Source organism: Calonectris borealis, chromosome 13, assembly GCF_964195595.1.
Source record: "Calonectris borealis chromosome 13, bCalBor7.hap1.2, whole genome shotgun sequence".
NCBI classification, from domain to species: domain Eukaryota; kingdom Metazoa; phylum Chordata; class Aves; order Procellariiformes; family Procellariidae; genus Calonectris; species Calonectris borealis.
In genome coordinates, this window is record NC_134324.1 from 1,853,200 (window position 1) to 1,874,501 (window position 21,302).

A 21,302-nucleotide genomic window follows, 5' to 3' on the forward strand; every position below is an offset into this window, starting at 1 on the left:
ATTAATGAAGCAAATGCAGTTCCATCTACCTTCCACCAAGGAAAATTTCCAGCAAGCTTGAGTGTTTCTAATTAGTCAATCTAAGCCAAGTTAGACGACAGACTAGTGCTAGGAGTCACAGTAGCGTCAACACCTTCAGATGGCCCACGTAACCATTTCAGAACTAGTGGAATCAAGCTATTTCAAACCCCTGGACAGTGTTTTGCTTTTATCCCTTATTCACACACTTTCCATTGCTGAAGTTTTTTCAGAACAAGAAACCCGACCAGAAAACTTCCAACTTTATGTGAAATGAAACTAATGAACTGGGTGCTGCATCTGACTGAAGTGATTGGCCAAACAGCACAAGTTTTATTTCTGGAAACACAACCACTGTATAATACTCTATAATTAGGCTATCCTCTATGGCACTGGCAGCAAAATACTTACAAATCATCTGCGTTAATAAAGCTTCTAAGTTAATACTCTATTTAAAAGCAAACTTTCCAATGTGAGACTGTAGCTCAGAAGCCTCTCTAGAGAGAAGTGCCACAAACAAGAGCAGCAAGTGTATTTGTTAGGCAACCAAAGGATGGCAACACAATATGGATGGAAACATGACATGGTTGTTTATATACAGACACGCTAGAATAAGAAATATTGGCACATTAACATGAAATCACGTTCCCAGTTCCACGAAGCTTTTCACTAGACAGACTTATTTGTTATTTCCAATATAATTCAATTATAAGACTTGCAGTCTATCAGCCTTCAGGTCTACTCTTCAAATGCCATTTGGCCACACATCTCCAAGATCCAACTGCTTTTTGTTTGGGTTTTTTTGTTTGGTGGGTTTTTTTAACCTCAACTGATTGCAAACAGTCTCCACTAGGTTCCGAAAATTTCAACAACTGTCACCTGCTTTTGAGTCATTCAATACACACTAGTATCCTAAACGCTGATCTACACCAAGACATGCTATACAAATACAGCCATGGAGATGGTCTCCAATTAGATCTACTTGATCTCTTTTCCTTGTGTAACATGAAACACTCCCTACTGAATAACCTCACAGCTGGTCAGTGTCTAAAATTTCACGTTGCTAATGCTAGAACTTCAAAACTAGCTTAGAGACTCTATAGCTTTACTTATTTCAAAACACAGTCACTGTACTTTTATCTCCAGTCTGAGGAAAAAAAGCAGAGTAGACTTTTTTTTTTAAAATAAAGGCTATTTTTACAAGCAAGTATACCACAATCCTTCCCCATCTGTAACAATTACAAGGTAAAGGATATCTCATTTAAAACATTTATAGTCTATCAGACCCTCAACAATTCATGATTATTTCGTTTATCCACTGTACATTCAAACACGCCAAGGTCTTCACTGTTATCCTTCATCATCATTTCATATGACAGTTATCCTCTGGAAACTTTTGTGCAACTTTTCCTTCTGGATTAAGCCCTTAATTCCTATTTCAATTACTGTCAGATACTTGAAGTTATATACTGATCAGGTTAAAGCAGTGGGCAGTTTTGCCCCTTGCTTGAACAAAATGATTACTTAACGCCAGGCACATAAAGCCTTCAAATTTATGTTTTGTTATCATAGAATCGTAGAATAGCCCAGGTTGGAAGGTACCTTGAGAGATCATCTGGTCCAATCTTTCATGGGAAAGGGAGCCTAGATGAGATTATTTCCTGCTATCTAATCGCAGCCTGCCAACAAACAGCCACTTAGCTATTTAAAACAAACAAACAAAGCAAGCAACCAACCTTTTCTCTCCTACCAGGATCTGTCATGTTTGTAGCTGCTAGGGCAGGGGTAAGATGCTTCTTAAATTAAGATCCAGTGTTGAAACATCAGGATAGCTGTAATATTTCTGAGTGCACTGAAAGTCTATCTCCAAATGATGGGAAGATATCTCAGCATTTGTAGTACAAGGCACTCAGCTTCTACTGTCAAACAGTAAATTCACTCCAAGTTTACAAGTTTGTACTTCAGACAAATCATTTTGCTTTCACTTTTTTCTGTATTTCTAAACATACCAGGTACTTCTGAAGGGTTGTGTCCAATAAAATTCTAACATTTCAACTAAGTATACTCAGGTTTCACCACTGCACTGCAATTATTAATGAAGATACTTAATATCAGGAAGCCAAGGTCTTTCCTCTCATTTCCCTGCAATACACTTCTTGGTTTAGAGCACTGCAACCACTTGCTAATCTTGACTGATTATTTTACATGAGCGTTAAGAAGAGCTTTCAAAACCTTAGTGCTTTATTACATCCATATATTACATTTTTCCTTCTATTCTTTGGTTTTGTAGTTTAATTTTAAAGCACTTACATGCATATAACAAACATTCCTTTTAATTTGCAATCTTTTCATATTTCCACTGTATTAACGTTGAATGATTTTCTTCCTCTCTCTATTTGCACTTCTATTTCACTGATGATATCAGTGCAGAGAACCACGTGCTTTTCTAGCTTTGCAAATCAGTATCGTAGTTGCTTTATTTCAAGCCTCCTCCTCTTTCAGCCATCATACAAGTTGTACAACAATCAGTTTTTCCATCTGTTCTGTTTTTTACAGTATGCTTGAATGTCAACCTCCCTACTACCACCACGGGCAGTTTTACATGACTTGTATGGAAGTGCAATGGATTTACTCGCCTGTTGTATGCTGTCCCCATTAACCATATGAGGTAGAAGTGGCACTTCATTCAATATAGGTGTAGCTTCTAGTGGAGGCGGCTGGTCGGCCATCATGTCTGAAAACCATTCATTGACAACTGCTCACATTAACCACCTGCTAAAACAAAAGAGAGTGCCAGTATTAGAAACATCTCTCCTCTCCCCCAAATAATTCTCTACTTCGTTTGCCAAACTTGGCACCAATGTTTCAGAAGAAAAATACAGCAGTGCCTTCAGGACATTGTTTTTTGTTTTTGGTTTTTTTTCCTTCTCCACAAAACACACACTTGCACTATGCTATTAATTGAATCCTTTAATGACAGCAATTCAAGAATATTTGAAAACCCAACAGGAAAATATCATCAGACTTCAACACTCCACAACCCTCCCCCAAAGATTTTCAAATAAGCTGACTTTAACTGGAGACAAAAGTTACTGTAAAACATCCGCTTCTAGCTTCATTGCACATTTAAAAACTTGTGGAAACTGACAGTCTTAGAAGTATGGAGGGGATCACATATCATATACCCGAGTTCTTCGTAGTGGAGTACACCGGAGGAGTCCAACATATTACCCTACTTTTCATTTTTAAGTACTGCATTTAAGCAATACATATCCTTCTTCCAAAAATATGCTCTTTAAATATGTATCATGCATGTTCAACTTGACATGCCACGAATGATGAAATCAGTACATAAGTGATGCAATTATACAGTAGCATAATTTACACTCATGCAGCACTTTATTCTTAAATTTGTAGTTATAATTTCTAAATTGCTCGTACTCCAGAACCTAAGTTTTAGGCCAAGTAATTCACATACTACATGTACATTTCAGTCCCTGTAATGATCAAAAAACCCCCCGCGCAATTTCTCCAATGTTGCAACATGTCATCAATACAGAAGTCTGACACACTGAAAACAAAGCTTAAGGCAACACAAGAGAATAGAGTCCCTTGTACAAAAGTCTTTAACCGAGTACCACGGAGAACTGCATATCGAGAAGTGCTGCATAGTTTTGGGCTTCTAATGAATAATCTGTAATTACAGTAAGCCAAAATACAATCCAAATGCTAGTGAATTTTCAGTGCATAGTTAATTCAGCATCCATAAAAAGCACAAGATAACAGGATACAGGAAATGCTGACGTTTCCTTCTCCCTTCCCATTACCTCCTATAAACCCAGACAGAAGACAAAATGTGGTTAGGATAGTCCAAATTCATTAAATTAAAAATAAAACGCAAAATCAAAACAAAAAACATTTCCCACTCCCAAATCTGTGTATGAACCAAGTCAGTATATATACAACTGCCAAATCCTTGTTCAGTTCTCTATAACCAGTATGGAATTGACAGTGTTGGGGGGGGAATAATTTCTTCTGGCATTAACCCATTTTGTTCTGAAAGGGTCTGTAATAACAGTTGAGATTACAAGGATTTCTCCTCTATTACCATTACAAGGTAGAGGCTGGTAGCATCCATTGGTAAAAAACCACGTTCTTTCTTGTTTGCAAAAGCATGTCAAAATAACTGATACAATCACACAGCCATAAAATACAGCATAATAAAATATCCAAGACTGCCAAAGAAACCAGCTCATTCTGCATACCAACCGTTTTCCGGATCTGCTCCAGTAACAATTTTAAGAGGCCAAATATGACTGCACAGGTGCAAGGGCTAGACACGACCTCCAAAGTTTAAATTTGTATCAGGTTTGTTCTAAATATACTGAACTACCTTAGCATGTTATTTATTTCCTGAATAAAATAATCTTCCATCCTATTTGTCAGATTTGAATTACCTCTGCCAAGGAAACAACCTCATCTGATTGTTTATAACTATTCCACTTAAAAATACCTGCATGGTAACACTGCCAGTCAGTATGTTAAAATTAAGGCAGAAGCTTCTTCCACTACACCTCTCCCATTTTTAGAGGTTTAGAGGTTAGATCTATGTCTTAAAAGCCATAATAGGAATTCAGTATACACAGGCAGATTGAAAGTACTTTATTTTATATATGCATACAGTCTCAATTTCTTTCATCTAAGAACCTCAAAGACGACAGAAATTAGCACTTAACGTAAAGGGGAAAACCCTTTACCAAAAAGCAACCCCATCTGCATTCAAATGTTCAACTAACCAAAATAACCAGCTGTAGAAAAACGTGTTCTGAAACAAGTCCCAATACCACCTGCAATTTTAAATAAACGTTCAAAGTTTCTATCCTAATCTCCCGTGTTGGCTGAATATAATTCTCTGAGGCTTTGTCTACATTAGCGAGCAGCACAGTGTAGTTAGTACAAATTGCAGAGCAGAGCACCAACATCCACATGGTTTTTAGAATCATTAATCTACAAGTAGTATTTACATTTACACCTACATGCACACGTATGTTCTACTTGCTTAGTGCTGTAACTTCACATTTTTCAGAGGAAGAACTTCATACTTGGAGTATTAGGAAACGAATGTTTTTATACAGTTAATGACAATCTCCAAAAATAGCAAATACAATTTCATGTCTTAGTAGGAATCTCCATATGGTCAGAGAAAATAGAAGTACTCGCATAAATGAAACCATTTTAATAACTCTTGGGCAGTTTCACCCGGCTCAGAACACTAACGTTTTTCTGTACAGCTGGGCTCAGATGGCTGCAAGTGGCAGAACACTAGCAATAAAAAGGAACATCCCACTGCACACTGACAGATTTGCAAAAACCAAGGTTTTTTTTGTTTTAGAGCACAGCTTCATTCCTTGAAAATACTGATAAGAGACCAGCAAAAGACACTGCTGCTCTCAAAGGTAGCACCTCTGCTGGTAAACGAGCATGGGACTCAATCCCTCCCCAGTTTAATAGGTAAAACCTTTCAAGGGAAATAAAGCACTCCCACCGAACATGGTGTCAACGGGTTCGCCTCCCAAAAGTCTCCATTTCATTCAAGGAAGTAGGTGGTATTTGGGTAAAAAAAAATGAGAATTCCTGAAAAGTTATTACATACTCAACACAATTTCCTGAAAAACAAAACAGACACAAAGATCTATCTTGAAAAGCCATTACCCACAGCCTCCTCCTGCTAGTCTAGGAGCAAGGAACCCAGCCCTGCCGTCCTCCAGCTCAGCCCCACCACTCTCGCCACCGACGGCAGCGGCAGGGTAAGCCATGCAGCACGGCTGCTGCGAGGGAGGGAGGGAGCTGCTTCTAAAGAAAAGGTGGAGGGCAACCACTGTACGGGCAGAGAAGAGATTCGAGGAACCTGTACCCGCCTCCATCCACAGCTCCCACAGTCAGAGTCCTACAAGTCTCACAGCTTCCCTCAAACGCTGCCACTGACGCCGGGCATTCTCTGAACCCTCCGTTTTACCCCAAACCAAGTTAGCTCGGAGAGGCAAATCCAGCTGGCGAGTTGTACATGGCCCAAAAAGGAACAACCTGCCTATAGGTAGAACTGCATCAAAAGGCTTCTCAGGTCCCCTAAAGCTAGTTTGTTCTATCACATGCTTGGTAATAGAGGCTCAGACTGCTATTTTCCAGGGTCTGTTCTTGGCAGCTAGGTGTTTTCTCATCACTACTAACTATCCAAGTGGCCAGCGCAAAAAAAGAAAAAAGTGTTTGCACTAAGAATTCACAGGCTGCATTGACATTAAAGATGAGCTAATACACAAAATTTTAAATTCTAGACTAAAAATAAACAATAAAAATCCCATCCCATTAAAGACTAGGCAATTTTTGTAGTTTTCAGAGTTGCAAAGGAATATACTGAGAATTAGTGAATCATTATATATGAATCAATAGCAGAATTCGTAGAGGTATCTTCTAGAGCTTTGTCACCATGCACTGGAGATTTTTGAGTCAGTATGGAATCAAACAGATTAGTTTTTAGAAAGGTTACATTTTGCAACAGTACTTCTGGCCTGATTAATTTCTTTACAGTGGTTTCTATTAGACATCAGCTAAAGGTCATTCCCAAACTTCATTTGAGCTGAACGATGAATTCAGCCCATATAGCATGATAGCCACTAAAAAAAAGAATTGGGACTAACCATCTCAGAAACAAACCTTCTGAAGCACTGTTTTAGCAAAGCTGAAATAAGTAATAGTGGATATCACATTTCTAAGTTAACAGAAATCTACACCAGAAATAGCTTGAGCTACTGCTTTCATAGATTATTTGTTCAAGACACATTTGTTCATCTAAGAAACTTTTGTCATTTATTTTACAACATTAAAAAAAAATTTCAAACCAAATAAAACCAGTTCATATTTTAAAAATGTACCCTGAGAAGTGTTCCTGAGTAATTCAACACTCTGCTAATGTAATATGGTTAATCATGTTAACCATATTAAAAAAAAAAAAAAAGGCAATATTTTCCACTGACAGTCTCACACTACAAAGGCTTCTAAGAAAAACAGAAAATCTTAATGACTAGCCTTCCAGAAAACAATTACGGTATACAGCGGCTGTGCCTGACCTCACTTCCTGACATAGTAAAAATGCCGAGACTCTGGAAGACTGAAACATTGGCCTTCCCTTTTCTCCAGCCCAAATTCTTCTCAACCAGTGCTGCAGTCACCCTGGACCCCGTCCAGCTCCCGAGGATTCGCACTGAACTCAGTGTTCATTGATTCATGCCTACTCCCGTCTGAAGTCAGCGCCTCAGCCGAGAAAGCTGGGCTCTTATTTACATACAAAACAGCTATTATGCTCCCTATACGGAACTAGCAAAGCAAAGGTAGCTAATTGAAGTCTATATGATACTAGATCATCATACCTTAAGTCTGGAAAACATCATGGATTCTCATGAGACATTTTGACATTAAATTCTAAAGTAGTCTGAAATAGTTTCAGTCCAAAGTGAAATAAATATGCAATTCTAGTACATGGGGGTAGTTACTAGCAAATGTTTACTAAACGCACTAGAAACAATGCTTACTGCATTACAAAACCTCCTTTAGCCATTTGCCAACGTGCAGCTTGGAATGAGGCACCACATTCAACTCAGTCACTTCCACTTGGATGTCACAACAGAAACAACTTCAAAATTATAACAGTAATATCTGTAAGAAAAAGCTACAACTGGAATAACTTTCCTGTATAAACACACCACTTCTGTTTTATCAAGAGCTTTAACAGTCACCAGTAAACACCAACACGACATCAACAGTTTTACAGACATGGTTTCTCTTTAGGCAGTAACAATGAATTTGCAGCTATTTATGTGCAGGGCATGCAAAAACAAGGAGAAGTTTGTGTATTCATTAAATGTGTTTTATAGTACTATACAAAATAAGAAAAATTTCATATACTGAAAAATAAATTTTCATTGGAATTATATCCTTTAATCATATTAATAGAATACGAGATTATCTACTGTGCAAATGTCTAGCAGCATTATATATTTAGCAAGTTTTAAAAATCCTGTTATCTCATATTAAAATATTTTCCTAGCATATAAAAAATCTCTCTCCAGAAAGACATCGCACACAAACTAAATAGGGGAGGAACGCTGTAGAGAGTAGAAGCTGAACAGATTTCATAAACAGTAAAAAAAAAATGTACAATCCCACACAGAAGCTATCACAAAGACTGTATTTTCATTATAGCAAGTGCTGGATTTAATATGAGAAAGTTCCTATTCCAGGGAGCTTATTACTGAAATGGAGACTTTTTTTTTTTTTAAATACAGTGTGCCTGAGTTAGAACAATGTGTCCAGGGCCAAAGAGGAAGTCTGATGGAGAGCTAGAAATTTAGCTCAGACTTCCTGATTTCTAGGTTCAGTGCCTTATGCAACCTTCTAGCCTGATCATAAGTTTACATTTATTGCAGGAAGTACACTAGTACCATATTGCTATTTATTAAAAGCAGTATTGTATAAAAAGCTAAAGCTTTAATTATACCTTTTTATATAAACAGAATTACTAATTAGTATTTTTTTATATATCTACTATATTTTTATATATTATATATATTTATTTTCTCTAAATGGGGAAAAAAAACCCAGTCTCACTGCAAGCAACATACTTCATTAGTGTCTTTTACCTTTGGAAAAAAGTAACATCTAGAACAGGATCTGTGGACACATACATACATGAACCTCATGTACTTTGATAAAGAAATCGTCGAGACACTACCATGCCTTAAACTCCAGAGGATCTCTTGCAAACTGAGACTTCTGAGTATTTTAAACACACTCTAACCCGTCAGTTAAATTTTGCATCAGTGATCTCCAAAGGTTGTTAAAAAGAACAACAGTAGACCCAAACAAAAGTCATCCCCAACCTCAGGCTAAGGAATAGCTTCGTCAAAGAGATCAAACCTTATTTATGAATTCTAAAAAACCCTCACCCCTCCAGATTTGAAATTTATGCCCCATGCAATTTTGAGGTAGGAAACTTTTTGGAAAAAAGATACAAGCTACCCTCTCCCACACAAGTTTTTCAAATAAACAGTATTAACAAGGTGTTTAAGATATCATCCCAATCCTAAAATAGTTCTCCTCTGCCACAGGACCACACATGAGACGTTCTAGGTGGATTGGTTTACTTTTAGCAAGATTAAGGGAATGAGAGACTTAACAGAATCAGACTTAACAGAAGCTCAGTTACAACTTTAGCTCTGAAGAGACCACCATCACTCCATAACAGTCATCTGTTCAAAACTAAATATATGTTTTCATTAAAATGCTGGAAATAATTTATAATGACACCCAAGTGAATTTGTCTGCACCATCTTGTATGAAGTTTGGCTTCTAGCCAGAAGGCACCACAACTTTGATACTGAAAACGTTCTTCATGACTTGCCCAACAAATGTGCTCAGTCAAACATTTTTAATACTCACAGCTGTAAAGCCCGATGTCATTTTGATCTAGGTATTGCTAGGACCTCACAATTTTGACCTAGGTGAGGTCTGTGACACAAGTAAAACAAAAAAACTTAACAAAATGTCCACCCCAACTCCACAGACACATAGTGCAAGGTTTCCGCACTCTGCATCAAGTCTAGAAACTCTTTTCAAATCTTTTTCTCTTTTCACATCCAGAAAAGTGACAATTCCAAAACATTTCTCTGTGTTTTCCAAAAAGTTTAACCGTTACTTAAATGCTTATTCTAAAGTAGTGCTAATGGTTTCCACGGTAAAGCAAAAAAGTGACCACAAGCCTTTTATCACAGTCCGGATAGACCTTCTGCCCTCACAAAGACCATCTGGGCATCAAACACATCAGGCCAGCCGCTAGAAGGACCTCTAGTAACTTCCTAAAACCTGCAGAAAGTTGGCTGGCTCCTGTGGCCACCAACAAGAGCGACCCATGGAGGGAGAAGTCAAGGTGTAAATGCTCTGTAGGAGAGCCGGGGGCTGGCGGGGGGTCGGGGGGAAGCAACTAGCAAATTACAGAAGGACACTTGTTTCCTAAAGACGATTAAATTCGGTATTAATGCTCATCTGTCAGGGTACTGTGAGACCTGATTGCCCATAGAAATTCTCCCTAAGGAGGAGTAAGATTGAGATGGAAAGCCCTCCTATCACGGACACCAGTGATAACGCATAGAAACAGCAGATACAACATACTAAGACACATGGGAACTCTTGACGTAAGTGGTAATATCAACTTGCATCCTCCCTTACCAATCTGGATCAGGTTCCTGATGTGACTGTGCCAGGAAAGCAATAAAAAAATTGCTCCCCGCCACTCTCAAATAGAAACTACACCAGCAACCGCCCATAGCACTTAAGAATTACTTTCTAGCCTGAAACTACATCCCTTAAGATTCGAGAGCTCTACTCCACGGGGACAAAAAAGGCAAATGCACAATCTGAAGGGTAGTGCTCATCCTAGAGGGTTATACACATTTTCCCAGTGACTGCAGAATTTCTTGCTGTTCTTCAGAAGAGAAATTTCTTGCTGTTCTCCACTGTTAAGAACCGTGAGCTGGGAAGAAAGTATCTGTCAATGCCCAGAGTCCATTAGATTTGAGCTGTTATTAACAATATGCTCATTGGTCATATTATGGCCATGTCTGTCCTTTCAATTATTCATTTATGATGCCTGTAAAGTTTGCATTAACAGTTTCTATAATGCAAACATTATATTACTTTTAGATAAATATTTTCCTTTATTGTTTCAGTTATTTTATGTCTTTACTCTTATTGCCAGAAAAGCAGAGTCATATCCTAAGCACTTCTGTGCTGCTTCCTAAGTGACCAGCCCCATAAAATGAAACCCAGTAGTTCCTGAAAGGTCCTATTCCTGCTTCTAGAAGTGTTTGAGAGAACTGAACGCCTCAAAGGACCGATCCCTTAAAGTATTTCATTCTTATTTCAACTCTAAAAAAAGTGATGGGATTAAGATATTTTCCAGCTGTACCAATGTTGTTAAAAAAAAAATTAAATGCAAAACTGACTGCTTCTTTCCACCAGCTAGGAAGATGACATGTTCTGGCATAGGTGAAGTTGCTCATTTTAATGTCCTAAAGCTATACAAAACACGAAATTTTCAAGCTCATATGAAAAAGCTTTTAATAAATGCAATGTAACAACATGTTTATTTTAAATATGATTTTCTAAGCATGAAACTGTGCCCCCTGAATCTCAAAACATTGTTCTGGTTGTTCAGACCTTGAAGGAAACCAGTTTATTTACACATTAACAACATACTACTGAAATTCTATACCCAAATGCCTATCTAAATCACTTAGAAGTTATGGAAGTAACGTACACCATGGTTCAGTGAAAAGTAATTCCAAAAAAACTTCTGACCAGAGTCACAAGAAGTCAAGCGCACTGTTGAAATGAAAAGATGATAAAAAATGAGAAAGGAAAACCCTACGAAGAACAAAAGCAATGACAGTGTCCTCACAGGTCTCATGGTGCAGTCATCATGTTAACAGTGGTGAAGAACAGCTGGAAAGCTAATAGGGTATTTCTTTGCAAATAAAATACACACAGCTCTAGAAAGACAACCTTATACTCTTAAGAGCACAAGCCCTACTACATATCCGAAAATATATGTTGGTGATACTGCAGTAATGGCCACAGAGAAACCTTAACCGATCAGCAAAAAGGTAGCTGGAGTTTACACCTTTAAGTAACTACAGATCTGAACAGAAGAAGCAAAATGTTTAAAACCATGCCAAGATTTACAAGATGGGAACTACAAGTTTCTACAGGGAGCTGCACGTGCTCCAAGACTCTGAAATTCAGGTTAAGTACCTGGATAACTAAGTACAATTCTTCCCTATGGGAAAAATTTGGTCTTGAAGTAGAACGTAAAATTGAATCCCTTTTTTGATAATTTTTCCCCTTAAAAGAAACAAGTTCTGCCCATTTATTTACCAACCTTTTCAATTCCAGGGCAAAAAGTTCTGTTTCAAAGACTGGAAACAATCCAAAGAAATGGCCATTGTATGTGGAGACAAGTCCACCGCCACAGGAACAGACATTCCATAGCACCTTGTTCATCTGAGTTTCCTCTCTAGAGTGCGGAATACCTAGTTCCAGCAAGGAATAAATATCTAAGTATTTTTAAAAGCTTTTCTTATAATCTTAAAGTAAGAGCTGGCTGAGGACAAGCCAGCAAAGTGGCAAATTTAAGTGTACCCTGAACTTGGCTGGTCTTCTTTGTCCTCCGTGATGTATTTCCAGACACCAAACGTGCCACGCTGTGTGCTGTACAGACATAAATGTCAGTTTGCTGAGCCCGTGAAACCTCCTGGGATTATGCCAGGGAAGCACCAAAACTCAGACCTTTTTAGTGCCAGAGCTGTGTAATACCTGTCCTAAATTAACCTAGAGAGCATTATGGGATGGCAGACACGAGCACAAAGTTGGTACAGCTGCTGTGATACAAACAAGATCTGAACAAAAAGTTATTTTCCAAATGCTTGCATTCCAAATCTTGAACAACAAATTATTTTAAATTTGTCTCTAAGAGAGACCAATCATGCAGATTATTAAAACCAACAGTAACAACACTATTTCCAGGAAAGGCTCCCTACCACGAGACCGGTCAGAGCAGTCAGTTGTCATCTAATCTAACAAAACAGAAGTAACATCAGGACTTCACAAGATTAATACAAGTAGGAGTTTTGCTTTCAGGTTTCTGAAGGCATGAAGGAAAGCAAAGGCTGATTTTCCACTAGCTCTGATTCAATCTGCTTCTGCGAATCAGAAGTGTGCTTGATGTATCCTGTCAATATATTGATACAAACAAGCTTTTCAATTTAAGAACTCTCTTACAAAACATGACTTCAAAAACAAGCATAGAAATACAGCGAAAGCAAAGGATTTCTTCAAATTGTAAGAGATTATGCAAACTTCAAGCAAGGAAGAATCATTTTGATACACAAACTGAAGACTGTTTTCCTTGCGCAACGTGAGAAGAGGTTCAGGCTGTAATGCTTTAGCTGCACAGCAGATCAAATTAGTCTAGTTAAAACAGGTTATACTTAAACCAAGGGCTAAAACACACCAATAAATTACTTAAATTACCACATCTGAGCAGTCTCATGGTAACAGACCATGTGCATTTTTTCAGTTCATGGAAAATGCAAGGTAAAACACAAGTATGAGATCATACATGTGAGGTTTAAGCAAACACACTTCACCCAGCATTTGTGACCAGGCCACGAACATGCATCTAACCATTATCACAGTTCAGCCGAGGCATGGTAACACACTAAAATAATTTGCTTCTATGTCTGAGCTTTAAATATTTTTTGCTAAATCAGTTAACCTGCTACAAGTTCGGGGATGTAATCACACCTTTACCTAAGAGCATAAGTGTAAATTATCACAGTTTTGAAGAATCTAAGGATTACAGTTCATATATATGTTTTTATAAAGTTTATATTCTAAGAAATCTAGGCATTAAAAAGCAAAATGACAATTTACAATACACCAAGAAGTTGTTTACGTAATACCTTCCAAAACTGAATAATTCTTCTAGATAATTATCACCCCTGACATTTTGAAATGGACAAAAATATGTACTTGTAAGCAGGTTAAACCTTCTGATGAAAACAGTCATTCTGCTCAATACTAACATGTACTGTCTTGCAAGTACTTAAAGAGTCCTAAAGCTACTTACATCCATGCAAACATTAAAGGCTACCTTTATTCCTTCAAGTAAATGTAGTATGATGAACCCAACTGAAGTTATACATTAATGGTACAGATCACTAGTTTGGAACACTTTAATACTTCACATGGCAGAACTGAGAGCAACTGATGTCCATTAAAGAGATATCAATGTTGAGGCTATTTAATAAAGGGCATTAAACAGCAGATAAAAACACTTCATCCAAATTTATAACCCCATATTTAAAATGGTTAAATGATTTTCCTCCCAAAATACCTATTCAATTCAGGAGACTACAACACGGTTACCAATTTTTTTTTCTTTATATCTTGTAATAAGTCCATCTGCTGATTGATCTTTCGCTCACAAGACACTTTCAACTTTCCTCCCCAAAGACTTGTTTTGTACTTACTTACGCAGTTTGACATCACATCCTATTCTACATTGATTAGCTACCATTCTGTTCTTTACTTGATATCCTCTGTTGCATCGGACAATTGTGAACCAAACACGAAAGGGCTTGGGAAAACGGGGTAAACTGTTCTTCACAAAGTTGAGACTAGCATATTACACTTGAATTTTGGTGCATAGTCATAACATGAAAACTAATTCTTCATTGAGGAGACCTAACCACAGCAAAAATACGCCCCCATCACAGAAAAACTAAAATCTGCTTGGATGCCTTTCAATTCAATAAACAGTACATTAGCTGTGATGTAACGCAAAAAATGCAATTTCGTCCTCTAACACAGGTGATGTGTGATTGCTTTCCTCAATGCAGCAGTTGTGTTAGAATAAACTGTTGTAGGCTATATGCAGCCAACATTACACATACAGTGATCAAAAACTTGTCAAAGGACAGGGTTAATTAGTGACTATATAATAGTTGTGTAGTATCAATGGATACCCATTTTGAGTAATATTAACAACTGCTCTCTTCTAATCTACAGACAGATCGTGAAACATGGATTCAACACATGAATTTGAAAGATCAGGCCTCCACCAATGCAACAGATGGTTCTATACATAAATGATCTTTTCAGAAAAAGCTTGATGATGGTCTTCAGGACATACTCACTTTGACTCTCTAAAAGATGAAAAAGATGAAAAGATGTCTTTACATGATTTCTGATTTACAAATATTTCATAGTGCATCTGCTTATTCTCCTTCCGTGTAAAACACGCTGTTCTAGCCAACAGCTTCTAAAACTTGTCTTTACTTTTGGCTACTTGTATTTTTAAGAATGCAGTTGCCATGGTTTCATAAAGGTCTTGCAGTATTGTACATCAGAAGATAATTCACAGGGATCTTCATTAAAAAAACAAAAGATAGTTGAAGAATTCTTGCTCTCACAAATGCCATACTGATGGCAATTTTCTGACAGATTTCTTTCCGCTTTTCAAGCAGGTCAGTTCCATGACCTGATCAATTCCATGACTGAGGAGCTCAATTCCATGAGCTCCAACTAAAAACAATGCATCTGAGTAAGGCCACCTACTCAGTCACTTATCAGCATGCTACCACCCACTTGAGATGTTTTCTACACAGGAAATGCATTTCACTAAAAACAGAATTTACTTTCTTTATCCAAACGCCAATTATGCAAGTCTCTCTAAGACAAAACTTCCAACTAAGGGGATGAGGGGAAAAGAGAGAGAGAGAAAGTCATGTGGAAATAAAGATAAGGTTGCTACCTTATAAAATTTTCCCCATGTTTATGGGGAAATACTGAACCTCTTCTTACCTCAAGAACTCTATCAGATCTTCCTTCCCTAATTCATTTTTTCCCTTTAACAGTAAGTTACCCAAAAATTTCTTCCAGGAAAAAAAAAAAGGAGTCCTAAGTTTAGAAGTCTGTCAAATACTTTTATATTACTTCACCTTAAAGTGTTACTTAGAGACTTAACAGGAAAAAATGCTTCATAAAAGCTGGAAGAATAGTAAGTTATGTCTCATTACCGTTGACACTCTCCTGACTTGAATTTGATCCTGTTGATAAATGTTACACAGTCAGTGCCTGCTGTAGGATGAGTGATGTGCTCTACTGTCCCTCAGTCTTCTCTCTGCAGACAAGAAAAAAGTAATAGTAATTTGCTTTTTAGTGACTTGGCAAGCATAAAGTCTAAAGGAAAGAAAACAACCTACATTCAATAAAACAGCAAAAGACATCAGAGAACAGCCAATGATTAACTCCACTAGAATAAGCAAATAAAACTCAAGGAAGACTCCACTGGGAAAGAACCAAAAGACCTTACGCAGCCTTCTTGCATTTATTCAGTATGTACACAATGCAAAACCTGACAACTGAGTAAACACTGCACATACATTTAATGCTGTATTAGCTAAAGACAATCCATTGCTTAAGCTATGATCTAATTAGTGAAAGGTTACTTGAATGCTATGAAGATGGTTCCTGTATGAAGTGCATTCTGTGGCAATTAAGCATATTTACTTAGTTATCTATGTTAGTTATCTATCTATCTATCTTAGCTATCAATGTTCTATTCCTCTATATGACAATAATGATAAAAAAAAAATCCATTTCCAAAAAGTATGTGAATGTATCTAAATTTAAATTATCATGAACGTATTTATCCTGTGATAGGCGACATAAGAGAGACATAAATTGTACAATCTGGAAAATGCAATCACAGTTTACTGTTACGGGACAGCAGAGCTTTATTCCAGAAAGTGTTCCACTAAAGATGCTCCACCAGGAGCAAGTAATGAACAGCTTCAGTAGTCACCGAAGCCATTCAAGATGTTATATTTAATAATGTAAAAGTCATCATCTTTCTCAAGCTACTGGACCCAGTACCAATCTCCAGTTCCTAAACCATTGCACATTGTTGATTATAAATTGCACTGTTTTGGCTCTCCAAACTCAGGAAGTCTTTACAAGTATTAGTCAACTCCCAATGTAGTTTTTCTAAAGATAAGGCACAGGCAGGTATATTCTGCAGTTTTACTGGAATGCTCCACGAAATCACTGCCCCTGCAGTGATTGAGGTAGTTTATAGACTAAGCTGGCTAACTTTGCACTGAGCCAGCCAGCAGAAGCTCACAGCTTCCTCCAGCAAACACAGCAGATCCATTGTTATTTTCACCAGAAAGGTGATACTGTCTTGAAGTCACAGATGTTTTTGAAGTCACAGCCTAATAAATGTTCCTCCTGAACTACTTTTAATAAGAGATGGGTGAAAAAATGTAAAGCATCAGGCCCCAATGCTGGAAAAGTGAATCTTGAGCTAACGGAGGCATTTTCCACATCAATCAAGATACTGGGAACAATAGCAGATTTACATTAAGATTGAAACAGACTAAGGGCTCCGAGCCAGTGGTCTGTCTTTGCTGGTCAATACACAGAAAGGATTGTGTTAGCACCACTGAAAGAATAAATTATCGCTGCTTTTACAATAAGCTCTTCAAGAATGCAATAAAGAGTTCAGTGTGTGCTCCTCACTCAGGAATCCAAAACTTTTCAGTTAAGGTCTGGCTTGCAGCAAAGATAACAGCTGAAAACTAACCATCTTGACCTTGGTAAGCTTCATGACAACTTGCTAAAAACAGGTGAAAAAACCGAAAAGGTTACTTCTCTGATATTCACCAGTCTTGAAACCAGAGCAATGAGCAACCATGATTTTAACTACCGATAGTTCAGACCTGATCGTTTTGAGATATAGCAAAATTGGAAGTGAGAAATGTAATTTTCTTCCTGAAGTCTCTTGACTGTTGCAGTGTAACCAATATTGAGGTTCTCTCACTTGCTTTCAGAGGCAAGTTTAAAATTCTTCTATGATTGAATGAAATTATGACAGGAAATTAAGAAAACACGTAACGAGGGAAGGCATTCTTACAATATTTCGTACCGGCTTATGACTTTGATGCAGAATATTGTAAGAATGCCTTCCCAGTTGTATATTTTCTTAAAAGTTACAAGCTTACTTCTACAATTTGACAAGAAGTCTTCCAAGTTGGGGAAATAGCAGGTCATCAAATAAAAGCGCCAGTTTCAGTCTTCCAAGCTTAAAACGTGTATTTTTATTTGCTTGAAATTCACCCAAAGGGATTCCAAAACCTTTTTCAATAACGGGTGTACAAATGGGTCTACAAATACATACATAGTACCACTCAAATGTACTGCATTCCCAGTGGGGGTTTGCCAAGGCCAGGCACTCTCTCTTGTGAGCAGAATGCTGGAATTTTTCCTGTTTGCACAGTACATATGAAAAGTTGTTTTTTTAAGGATTCACCAAACCTTTCCTAAAAATAAACATAAAAGATGAAAGATTGTTGGCATGGGTGTGACAACCCACACAGTCAACATGATGCAAATGCTAGCCTCCAAAAAAACCCAAACAAAAGACGGTTAAAAGTGTTACACAGAACATTTATATCCAACTTTGTTGCAAATTTGGTTTCAGTACAACATCAAAGAAAGATGCAGTTTGTGATCAAGGGTTGTGGCAGGAAACGCATTTGTGTAGACAAAGTTATCTTTATTCTCTCTGAAGGTGAATACACTAGGAGTTATTGTTTTAAACTATCCTAACATCCAATTCCTCAAAACCATTGGCAAGTAAAACACTGTAGTAAAATTAACTACCAAATTTTACAAACAAAAATAAGCTATTCTAATATAACAGGAATGAAAACAGCCTGCAATATGTATCTGTGCAGATACAAAGCCCAAGAAGTTGAAATTATTCCATTTCATTGTCAAAGTGCTGCTTAATTGCACTTAAGGCCAAGTTTTTCAAAAACTTGCTGCAACAATACTGAGCCTACAACTGAGTGAACAACTTGTAATAGCTTGCTCCAGGAGACGTTTAAGACAGTCAATACAAGTCCTGTTTATTCACAGACTGCTGTATTAAGAATCACAAACTAAGATCCAGGATTCCAGTGAACACAAAGTAGATTGCTTTCAACTCAGCTTTACAGAATATTAGATTTATTTGATCCTAGCTAGGAACAAATTATTCCCAGACAACAACAGCATTCCAAAACTTTCAGAGATTTGGAACACAGTGAGGTAAAAAGACCTAAAAGAGAGGACAGTGTAATAGCTGGCTGTTTTTCAACATGCATGATTACGCGCACAGAGCCTTGAGAAAGTCAACATCTTTCCTATTTTACCACCTTATCCTTTTTCACATACAAATTACAAAAAACAAGGAAAGGAATGCAAATGTGGGAAGCAACTTGGGTTTTGCTCCTTACTCACAAAGATACTGAACAAAACACAAAGTACTGTCTTCTACGCTGGATATTAACTCCAAGGTCAATTTATTGGCTTAAAATACAGAGAGGATGCTTCCCTGGTTAAAATGCTAATCTGAGTCTCAGGAAATCTAGATTCAATTCCCTGCCTCACCACATACTTCCTGTGTGACCTTGGGCCATAAATATTTCGGTGCCTCAGTCTTTCCATCTGTGACTGAGATAGTATTTCCCTATTGAACCAAGCGACATAAAGATAAATACATTAGAAGAACATTAGGAATCACAGGCCATAGGCATATGCATACCGAGCTACCAAAGAACTTATCTGCAGCAGTACTGTGTGTCAGTATTCACCATTAGGCATCAGGTAAAGCAAGGAAGGACTGCCAATGTTAAAAACCTAGCTACCACAGGACAGAGAAAATATAAAATATTCAAAGAATGGATAGAAAATGAAACATAACATAACCTCAATTAGGAAAATAAATTAGCTTTACAGAAAATTTCCATCATTCCAACAAGAAATAGCAAATTTTAAACAGAAACAAAACTCAAAAACCAGCTGAGAGCGAGCTGCTCAAGGAAGCAAATACACCTGCCAGCAATGCATTATTACCCTGTTTTCTGAGATTATTGCGATGTGCTGTGCATGAAGCATCTCAAATAAGAGGCAGCGGAGGGGCTGCTGAGGCTGGGGGCCATGAATCCCTGGAGACTCTCCCCCAGCCCTCCATAGGAAAGCAACCCCACGTTGCTGAAGTCAACAGCCTTTTGTAAGAGGCAGTAAATAGGATCGCGCTGAAAAGCAGTCACAGTGGGGTCCCCACCTTTGCTGCTGCCCCAAGGCAGAGGGGGACAAAGCAGAATGGGGGAGGGTAAAAGATGGTCACCACCCAAACACTAGATGACAGGACTGACCTCCCCCTGCCCCGACCCCAGGAGGAGCTGGGGGAGGTGTCTGGTACTCGAGCTGCTGATCAGCCAAGGGGAACAACTAGAAGGCTACGTGGCATTTGCAGGCAGCAGCTCCGGCTGCCGAGGAGGGAGAACGGGGCGGGGGGGGGGGGGGGGGGCGGCGAGGGGGAAGCTGGGGCGGGGGGGACGACTTCAGATCTCAACCCCTTCTCCCCAAAGAAATAGAAGAAAAAGGAGAGGGGAGGGGGAGAGACAGACGGAGAATTTGTGCGTTGGGAGAAGAGCAGGGACGGGCGAAGGGAAGAGCGAGTCCGGGGAGCTCGCTGGCATTAACCCCAGCCGGGGAGGTACAGCGGGGCTCGCTGAAACACAGCCGACATACCCCCGCCCTGCGAGCGGGACCGCCGCGACCCCCGCCCCAGCCCCCTCTGCCTTCCCAGCCCCCCCCACCCGCCCGGAGCTGCCGCCGCAGCGGGGCTGTCCGGTTAGAAGCGGCCCCCCCGCACCGACCCCAACCCCTGCACCCCAGACCACCCTCCCCCGGCTCTCCCTGGGCAGACCCTCCGCGTCCCGTGGGGCAGCCCACCCGTACAGCCCTCCTCCTGCCCCGGCTCCCCCTTCGCCCTGCCTCCCCCCCACCTGACCCGTGCGCCACGTCCACCCCCAAACCTGCTCCATACCCCGGGCTCCCCCCCACCCCCCAAACACCCGCCCCATACCCCCGGGTCCCGCTTCTCCCCTCAATCGCCCCTCACCCCCTCTGCCCCCCGCCCCGTCCCACACGGCGGCCCCCCGCTGTCCACCCCCCCGCCCCGGCCGCCGTCCCGCACCCCGCCGCCTTGCCCCCCCGCCCCACCCCGCCTCGGCGGGCTCCGCTCCCCAGCGCGGGGCTCCGCGCCGCTCCCCGCCGCCGCCGGCGGGTCGAGCCGGCCGCCAGCTCCTGGCACTGCCCACCGCGCCTTGGGTGGGGAGCGCCGCTCTCCCCCGGCCCGGCCCCGCCGCCCTCTCCCGCCCTCCCCGGAGGGAAGCGGGGGGCAGAGGGAGCCCACGGGAGCGGCCCCCCCGTCCCGGTCCGCGTCGCGGCGGCCCCGCGGTAGCACTGACCGTGCGCGGCGCCGCAGCCCCTGCCTCAACCCCGGCGCTGCCGACCGCCAACCGACCGTTCCGCCATGATGGAATGCGGGCACTGCGCCTGCGCCGCCGCCGCCGGCCGGGGGCGGGCGGGCACGCCAACCACAGGCCGGGCCGATCTTCGTCTTCAGCCACCCGCTCCCGCGAAAAGAGGCGCGGGGGGGCGGGGGGGGAGCCCGCAGGTGGCTGGAAGGCCCCGGCCGGGCGGGAGCGCGGGCCCGCGGGTGCCTGACGGGGGAGGCAGGGCTGGGGGGCGAGGGAGGGGACGCAGCTCTTCAGGTG

The 21,302-nt window shown here is 40.2% G+C and overlaps 1 protein-coding gene across 4 annotated transcripts in view; it reads right to left on the reverse strand.

Annotated features, from left to right (window-relative positions):
* Positions 1-21,077, reverse strand: part of LOC142087576 (fibronectin type-III domain-containing protein 3a-like) — a 48,624-nt gene extending 27,547 nt beyond the window's left edge. The window contains exons 1-4 of one of the 4 annotated variants that reach the window (XM_075161921.1): positions 20,994-21,059; positions 17,870-18,011; positions 15,708-15,811; positions 2,655-2,793 (exon numbers count right to left, since the gene is read on the reverse strand). In XM_075161921.1, the coding sequence (XP_075018022.1) occupies positions 2,655-2,750 (96 nt within the window). In that variant the 5' untranslated portion in view covers positions 2,751-2,793; positions 15,708-15,811; positions 17,870-18,011; positions 20,994-21,059. Of the gene's footprint in view, positions 1-2,654; positions 2,794-15,707; positions 15,812-17,693; positions 17,828-17,869; positions 18,012-20,993 lie in introns of those variants that run through there. The other 3 variants (XM_075161920.1, XM_075161919.1, XM_075161922.1) reach the window with 3 other exon arrangements.
* Between the last annotated feature and the right edge of the window lie 225 nt (positions 21,078-21,302).